Raw genomic sequence first — 8,976 nt, forward strand, 5'->3', positions numbered from 1 at the left:
TGTTCACTTGTTAGTTCATTACTTAAACAAATAGATTGTTGCTATAGCCTACCAATTAATGGGTTGTCATTTAGACTCAATAGCCAACCGTCATTAAAGTGTTATTAATTTAGACAGATTGCTTGACTGGTGCTGTGATTGTCTTTTCAATAGGTGTGTGAGTGAAGGCATTAGGCAATAGTCCAGTGCCCTATCTGTCATACATTGTCTGTTGGGAAGCTGTCCTTTAGTCTATACAGTGGTAAGGGTAGGCAACAACACATCTGCCACACTGATCCTCAACACTGGGGCCTCTCAGGGTTGCGTGCTTAGTCCCCTCCGTAACTCCATGTTCGCCTACGACTGCTGTGGCCAAGCACGACTTCAACACCATCATTATGTTTGCTGTCGACAACTGATCTTAGGCATGACCACCGACAACGATGAGACAGCATATAGGGAGCAGGTCAGAGACTGGCAGTGTGGTGCCTGGACAACAACCTCTCCCTCAATGTTGGCAAGACAAAGGAGGAGATCGTGGACTACAGGCAAAGGCGGGCCGAACAGGCCCCCATTAACATCAACGGGGTTGAAGTAGAGCGGGTCGAGAGTTTCAAGTTCCTTGGTCTCCACATCACTAACGAACTACCATGGTCCAAACACATCAAGACAGTTGTAAAGAGGGCACGACAACACCCTTTCCTCCTCAGGAGACTGAAAAGATTTCTCTACACTCACAAGCATTTCGCTACACTCGCATTAACATCTGTTAACCATGTGTATGTGACCAATAAAATTAGATTTTAAGATTTGGCATGGGGTCCCCAGAAAGTTCTACAGCTGCACCATTGAGAGCATCCTGACCGGTTGCATCACCGCCTGGTATGGCAACTGCTCAGCATCTGACCGCAAGGCGCTACAGAAGGTAATGTGTACAGCCCAGCACATCACTGGGGCCAAACTTCCTAACATCCAGGACCTATATAGTAGGCGGTGGCAGAGGAAGATTGCCAAAGACTCCAGTCACCCAAGTCATAGACTGTTCTCTCTGCTACTACACGGCAAGCGGTACCGGAGCGCCAAGTTTAGGACAAAGGTTCTTTAACAGCTTCTACCCCCAAGCCATAAGACTGCTGAACAACTAATCAAATGGCCATCCGGACTATTTACATCGCTGCCATTCGCTGTTTATTATCTATGCATAGTCACTTTATACATTTCCTCGACTAACCTGTACCCTCACACATTGACTCGGTATCCTCTGTATATAGTCACATTTTTGTTATGTAATTTCCGTGTTACTTTTTGAATTATTTACTTTAGTAATTTTTTTTAACTATTTCTTGAACTGCATTGTTGGTTAAGGGCTTGTAAGTAAGCATTTCATGGTAAGGTTGTACTCGGCGCATGTGAAAAATACAATTTGATTTGAGTTCATTCATTGATATTTCCACCGTTCTCCTTGTCCAGGTTATCCAGGAATCGGGTAGCTTCTTTTGCTCATTTCCGTGTGATGTTTCTTTTCTTCCATTTGACCCATATATGTGTGGGGGTACACCAGAAAGAAAGTGATTAGTTTTTCTCATGGCTTTTTCTTTAAAAGATTGAATTCTCTGCATTTCATGTAGAGGTCTCCGCTCATGTCGACATTGATCCGATAGCCCTCATACATCAAAGGTCCGACTCCTGACGTTTTGGCTTGGAAGGCCAGTCATAGAACTTTCTTTGTTCCTATATTTAAGGAACTTTGCAATGATGGCCCTTTGTTTGCTGCTCATGTCCCCTCTCGGCCCGCCTGTTCAATGTGCTTGTTTGATTGTGGGAGCCCATGTGAAGTTCTCCTGGCCCAGAAGTTGTGGTTTTACCTTTTCCGGGAATTTTTCCATTCCGGTTGTTCCACAGCTTTCTAGGAAATTTACAAAACTAAGATTTGAACGGCGACTGAAGTCCTCCATCCCGTTTAATCTTTCAGTAAGCCTCGTAATGATGTATTTTTGTTCATCCACGGTTTTCTGGAGCTTTTCTTGTGCGATTTTCTCCAGGGTTAAACTGATTTATATTTATTTATTTAGTTCCTTTGCACCCCATTATTTCTATCTCTACTTTGCACATTCATCCACTGAAAATCTACCATTCCAGTGTTTTACTTGCTATATTGTATTTACTTCGCCACCATGGCCTTTTTTTTGCCTTTACCTCCCTTATTTCACCTCATTTGCTCACATAGTATATATATTATGACTTATTTTTCTACTGTATTATTGACTGTATGTTTGTTTTACTCCATGTGTAACTTTGTGTCGTTGTATGTGTCGAACTGCTTTGCTTTATCTTGGCCAGGTCGCAATTATAAATGAGAACTTGTTCTCAATTTGCCTACCTGGTTAAATAAAGGTGAAATAAATCATTAAAATCCCGTCTCCTCCATGTTTGCCCAGTCCAGTCATAACAGTTTCGATTATTTTTTTACATCGGATATTTTCTTAATCTGCTTAGACAGTTTGTCATTGGCAGTGCAAATGTCTGTTAGTATTTCCTCTAAACTCACTTTAGTCGAGTTGTCAGCTACTTGGTCCATGGTTGCGTTGTTTCGCTGTTTGTCTCTATATAGTATTTTCCATAACATGCAGTTACTAATATAACGTTTCAGTTATTTCTTGACTTTAGAGTTGAGTTCTTTCCTATTTAAGAGGCATATTTTATTAAAGAAATGGAATGCCAAACGGATCACCTTCAACTGACTAACTTAACATCACCATACCGGAAATTATATTTTCTATGTTTGACATATTACGTGATAGGACTTTGATAATCATAGTGGAGTCAAGAATACATGTCTCGCTTGCGTCGGGGATGAGTTTATGAATCAGGCCTGTGTTTCTTACCACTGTGGGGTTGCCGCTGCTGATGAGTTGGCTGACTTCGTGGAAGATGCCTTTACAGTTGATCGACTTGTCCAGAGAACCTCTCTTTACTATGACGGCTACAGCCAGCAGGATCTGCTCTCGGACATACTTCTGCAGACTGGGGGAGGGAGAGAGGAGAGACTGCATGAGGTGAGATTGCGTCATACTTGAGAATCAAATTAATGCTGCCGCTACACTGACTCATACACCCTCCTTACACACACACACACACACACACACAGGCCTACTTGGGTCTCTGTAAGACGTAGGTGAGGAGGAATGTTCGGAGCGACTCGATGCTGGCCTTCTCCAGCAGGATCCACTCCCGTACCACCGCCTCCATGACGGCTGTGGCTGCCTGGAACAGCACATAGTCTACCTTACTGGTCTCTGTGGAGGGAGAGAAATGAATCAGAGACAGACAGAATGACTGGTCTCTGTGAAGGGAAATATTAATCACAGAGAGAGAGACAGAATTACAGGTATCTGTGGAGGGAGAGAAATTAATCACAGAGACAGAATTACAGGTCTCTGGACACACATGCACATAGCACACACACAGTATCACATGTATCTGTGGGAAAACACAGCACACAAACATAAGTTACTGAGTTCACAAAACTGAAACTACTAACTAATCTCAGGAGATACAGCAGATAACACAAACATTAAGTAACACACAAACAAACATTTAGTGTTTTGAAGCATTTGTATAGTGATTCTTACCTAAGATGTGCTTGCAGACAGCGAAGGGTGATTTAGACTTCCTGAAGGAGAGGAATATGTGCTCTGCATGCTGCCTCTGTTCTGCATTGACCATGGATGGCGGTGCCTAAAACACACACACACCATTAGTGTACAGTCAATTATTACACCACGTACAGTAAGTCTCACACACACCACATTAAATTATTTCCACAGATGGACTGCTAGGCATACACAAGCAGTCAGCCAAGGAGTGTGGCTAAAATTCAGCTCTGCAGGAAATTCACATTCCAGGTAAAGCCTAATTGCAGTAAAAGCAGCTCTGACTCGGCAGCCAGCAGGAGAAAAAGACCCTTTATCTGTCCTGACCACAAGCACGACAGGGCCTTCCTTCCCCCAACCCTTCCCCCCTACCACACACACACACACTAGGCTGACATTTGTTTAGAAACTCAATTTTAACCCATTATAACCTGGAAGGTGTAATAAGGGAATAGTTGAGCACACCTTAAAGGTGCATAAGGGTAAAAGACTGGAGTTTCAATGCACTTTGTCATTAACTCATGTCTAATAAACATCAGCCTATCGGAGAGCAGAAACATAACAAAACACTATTAGTGAGACCTGATTATAATAGTAGTAATAAATAAATACGTATCGAATATAATTAACTTGGCCAAATAGTTATGATTTCTTCGAATGAGAGGGAATCAAGGTAACCGGCACGAGCTCCCCAGAGCACTTCAGTCACCAAGCTTGGGGGTGGGTATTATTTGTGGAACGTTCCATCAGGAATCTGTTCCAAAAACTTCGTAAAGTACAATGTTGCCAACAAACAACGCATACAAAGTAGCACGATCAATTCACCTAACGTTAGCTAACTAGCTGCCGAATAGGCATCAACTCACCACGTTGCTTATTATTAAATGTTTGTCCATAGGCTACCAGAGATTTTTTCCGAATAAACGTGGTGAAGTGAAAACTTAATGAAACAGCCCACTCCCTACCCAGTATCTTATTCGGCCGCTATAAAAACGTTGTATGCGTTGTTTGTTGGCACCCTTGTTATTTAAGTTTTTAGAACAGATTTCTGTTGGAACGTTCCACAAATTATACCCACCCCCAAGCATGGTACTTGACCAAGTGTGTGATCCAATAACTTTTAGCCAACACATGGTTAGCTAATTGTTTCCAATATATGACTTATATTTTACTAAAACTGGGCTTTATGATTTACTCAGGGAGTTGAAACAGCGCCCTAATTGACTGATGCATCACGCTGGCCACAAATCGAGGGTAAAGTCAGTAACTACTAGCTATGGAACATGGTGAATCAACAGTGTCTAACGACGCCGTGCAATGGGAATGCTCACCGAACTGTCAATTGTGGAAGAAATACAACTACATATTGTATCAAACTAACTAAACAAGTGTGTGGGTCCCTGTAAACATGTGTGTTCTACTATTTAAGTTTTTAGGGAAAAAATCGTCACAAGACACTGTCACACATCGCTAGTGGCTTTTGGGGGATGATGGCTATCCTATATTTTTTGCGGGATGGAGACATCACTGCGCCACGCATCGCGATCCTTTCTCAGAGAAATAACTGTGCCCGCTAAATATCTCGCCGTCTCATAACTCTCAGTAAAACCCAGAACAAAGCATATACCAAAAAACACACAAAAATGAGATTATATTTCTCACCATTAAAACTTTGGCAGCGCTTTCCAGCTGTGAAATCACTTCTGGTGAACCGACCGCCGCCATCATGGTCCCTCTTCAATGACGCGCCATGCGCTGCATTGTGGGATTAAGCGGTACTCGGAGCCAATGAGTTCATGGACAGACTCTCTTGTCAGGGTGTTTTAGGATGGTGCGTGCCTATTTGGAGGTTATGTAATCGAAATAGATAGCCATAAAAATTGAGCGTAAGGGTCTTCGTTTTTACAAGCCAAAGACGCTTGCAAACGTGATATGATGTGATACCTACATTTTTTTGTGACTATTCCTACCACCATAGATCTCACCAAAAAACGTAACACAAATCATTTGAATCCTCATCTCAAAATGTCTGATTGAGAGCTTTTTACTCAACTTTTGACTTTAAACTTATTTGTACAATATTGATAAAGGTGGTAACTTTAACTACTAAACTATATCCCATTAGGCCTATTTATTTAGAATGTATAAATTACTTACCAGAGATCTATGTTAATACATTTACCTTATCATAAATTATAGGTCCTCTGGGTCTATGATCAATTATTGGATGTTTGATCATAAACCCAGAGGACCTGATCTGTTGTTTATGTTATGTTTGTCATAGCATAGGACACAAATGATATGCTTATGGAAAAAAAGTCATGTTGCCCTTATGGAAATGTCATTCCTTGCCCCACTAGCCTATCATAGAAAATCTATTGTGTTACATGTGATTTTATAGGTTCAAATTATGATGTAAATTATTTCTATGAGATACTAAGTTATAAAAAAATATGTGGCCACGTTTTTTACAACCATGTGACAGCAATCGGCTTATGTCCAAATACCACATATTTATTTAACTGTGTGACAGTTATAAACCCATGTCCAAAATGGAGTGTGCATGTCCTAATCTGAGCACGCAACATCATCTGTTGCCATTTGATTTCAGCCTGTTATCTCATTGTTTCCTTCTGTAAAATAAGTATTTGATACCTCATAGTAGGCTAAATATATTTATTTTTGACATTGTCATACATTCTTACATAATTATTGTTGGCGATAACTAGTTCTCCCTGAATATAATGCCTGTGTGGCGTAGAACAGGCTGTGTGCTGGACTTCCTCTGCTGGTAAAAAGTTGCAATTACATTTATCTGAATTTTTATCCAACTAACATAAACCTTTTTCAACCAAGATGAATAACCTGCATAGATTTAAGTTGTAATCAACACCCATTTGAATATTTGACTGTAATGCTCATCTTACCATTGATTAAATGGAAACCATGTTTCATCAAAAAATATTGCTCAACCTTTATAACACCTTCAGAGAGGTAGCCTACACAATGGAATTACAAAATTACAACTGATACCAAACCACTTTCGAGGTGTTCTCTGTGTGAAAATATCTAGTTGCATTTCATTATAATTTGATACTGAATAAAATAATGCTCAGGTCTATATTTGAACACTCTCATCAATGTATCATTTGTATTTTCTAAATAAATATTATGGTGAGAAAAAAATGCATGTCACAGTCTGTCTCTATCTGCTGGAAATGAACAGTATGATCAGTAGAGTTGAAACATACATCCTATCAACTCATTGTTCTCTGTGGATATTAATGTTTGGCACCAATTCCAACACATTCAACGTATGAAAAATAATAATAAATAATATTGGACAGAGAGAATATTGATACAGTATTTGTATAGCTCCCTGTATACATGTTCCTGTCCCAATTCAAACTCTCAGGGGTCATTCTAATGATCCAAAACAACACAAACTACCCAAAACAACCCACAACTACCCACAATGCTCCTCCAACAAACAAAATTACCACCCAAAACAACAATAACTACCCAAAACAACACATAATTACCACCCAAATACCCCAAAATGCACAACTACCCAAAACAGCTACATCCAACAACCCTACAGAACTAGTCTGGCTGACACCAAACTCAGTTTTCCTGACTTCAGAGTCTGGAAAGGCTCCTTGATGTTGTAGGCACAAAGGGTCGATATTGAAGGGGGCTGTGCTTTTTCAAGCAACCAAGCTTCTACAAAACCCAAAAGAACCCCAAACTACCCAAAACAACACTAAACTCTACCCTGAATATTGTTCTATTTTCTGAACTCTACCCTGTCACACTCCACACACACACCCCGCTCACGTAGACCCCAATGCAGAACTGCAAAGCCAATGAAGAACTAGTCCTAGTGTCCGTATCCCCACTGCTAGGACAAACGACTCTGAGCCCTTTTATCCCTAGGAGCAGTAAACCGCACAACATGCAATCGGCACTTTAAAGTAGCCTGGGACTGAAAGAAGAGTCATGTGGCCATTGGGACTTTGCACAGTATTTATCATGTACTGTATGTGTTATAACTACTGTAAACCCACAGCTTGTTTGTGTATATAGCTCTGTTGTTTAATCTCAGTGCTCTTGAATAAAATACAAATTCCTGTAAAAGTACAAAAATAAATGAACTGATCAGTGTTTCACTTTTCTCAAATCAACACATACATACACTGAGCGTACAAAACATTAGGAACACCCTCAGAAGAGCTTCAATTTGTCGGGGCATGGACTCTAAAAGGTGTCGAAAGCATTCCACATGGATGCTGGACCATTTTGACTCCAATGTGTCCCACAGTTTGTCAAGTTGGCTGGATGTCCTTTTTTCTTGCCCATTCACCCTTTTGAGTGGCACACATGCACAATCCATGTCTCAATTGTCTCAAGGCTTAAAAATAACCTGTCTTTAACCTTTAACCTGTCTCCTCCCATTCATCTACACTGATTGAAGTGGATTTAACAGGTGACATCAATAAGAAATCATTGCTTTCACCTGGAATCACCTGGTCAGTCTATGTCATGAAAAGAGCAGATGTTCCTAATGTTCTGTACACAGTGTAATAACTACATCTACATTTTCTGAAAAAATGGTTTAAGCCTAATATTCAAAGCCAACAAGAATCAATCGTATTATTCATTTAGACATAACATTGTTGTGTGGCTTAGAAATTACAACACAAGTAGAAACTGGTTAATTTAATTTATACATATATTTTACACGTGAGGACAGTGAAAGCATTTTTACAAATTCTCAATTCATACATATGTAAAAAAGGAGATATATATGTTGTCCAAATTATACTGTCTATAATACTGCAGACAAGGATGTTTGAACATTAGCTCAGAGGAAATTCAAAAGAATAAAGATTTTTTAAAGTATGTATATCTGTATAAATATATATATTCAAGAGTAACAGAATTGTATTATACATTAAGGAGGATCGAAGACATGAGAAACTCCCAAGGGTAAAAATACAAAAAGGTACAAGTAAGTTACATCATGAGTCACCACATTAGATCTCAAATCAGTCAAAGATTGTCAGTCATCACTTTCAAAACTTAGATACAGGGAAAACACACGTCATCCAGGGCACACCTCACACACAAACACTAGAAAACTGACTTGGTGAGCACAGTCTCTATAAAGCTATTTCACTGAGTAGTCCATCCCGGTGAACGTGGATTGGCAATCCTACTTGCGCTGACAACGATGATCAAATGAAGTGAATTTGCAGCCCAATCCTAAAGACATGAGGCACGTTCTAAAAATGTAAATTTCAATTAATTTTGTCATGCAGGTGAGCAAAAAAACTATTGATAC

At 40.0% G+C, this 8,976-nt stretch overlaps 1 protein-coding gene across 2 annotated transcripts in view; it reads right to left on the reverse strand.

Moving 5' to 3' along the window:
- Positions 1 to 5,406, reverse strand: part of xpo4 (exportin 4) — a 41,871-nt gene extending 36,465 nt beyond the window's left edge. For both annotated transcript variants that reach the window (XM_031798979.1, XM_031798978.1), the window contains exons 1-4: positions 5,295 to 5,406; positions 3,612 to 3,717; positions 3,134 to 3,275; positions 2,865 to 3,003 (exon numbers count right to left, since the gene is read on the reverse strand). In XM_031798979.1, the coding sequence (XP_031654839.1) occupies positions 2,865 to 3,003; positions 3,134 to 3,275; positions 3,612 to 3,717; positions 5,295 to 5,360 (453 nt within the window). In that variant the 5' untranslated portion in view covers positions 5,361 to 5,406. The remainder of the gene's footprint in view (positions 1 to 2,864; positions 3,004 to 3,133; positions 3,276 to 3,611; positions 3,718 to 5,294) is intronic.
- Positions 5,407 to 8,976: the final 3,570 nt, after the last annotated feature.

Source organism: Oncorhynchus kisutch, linkage group LG2, assembly GCF_002021735.2.
Source record: "Oncorhynchus kisutch isolate 150728-3 linkage group LG2, Okis_V2, whole genome shotgun sequence".
NCBI lineage: Eukaryota > Metazoa > Chordata > Actinopteri > Salmoniformes > Salmonidae > Oncorhynchus > Oncorhynchus kisutch.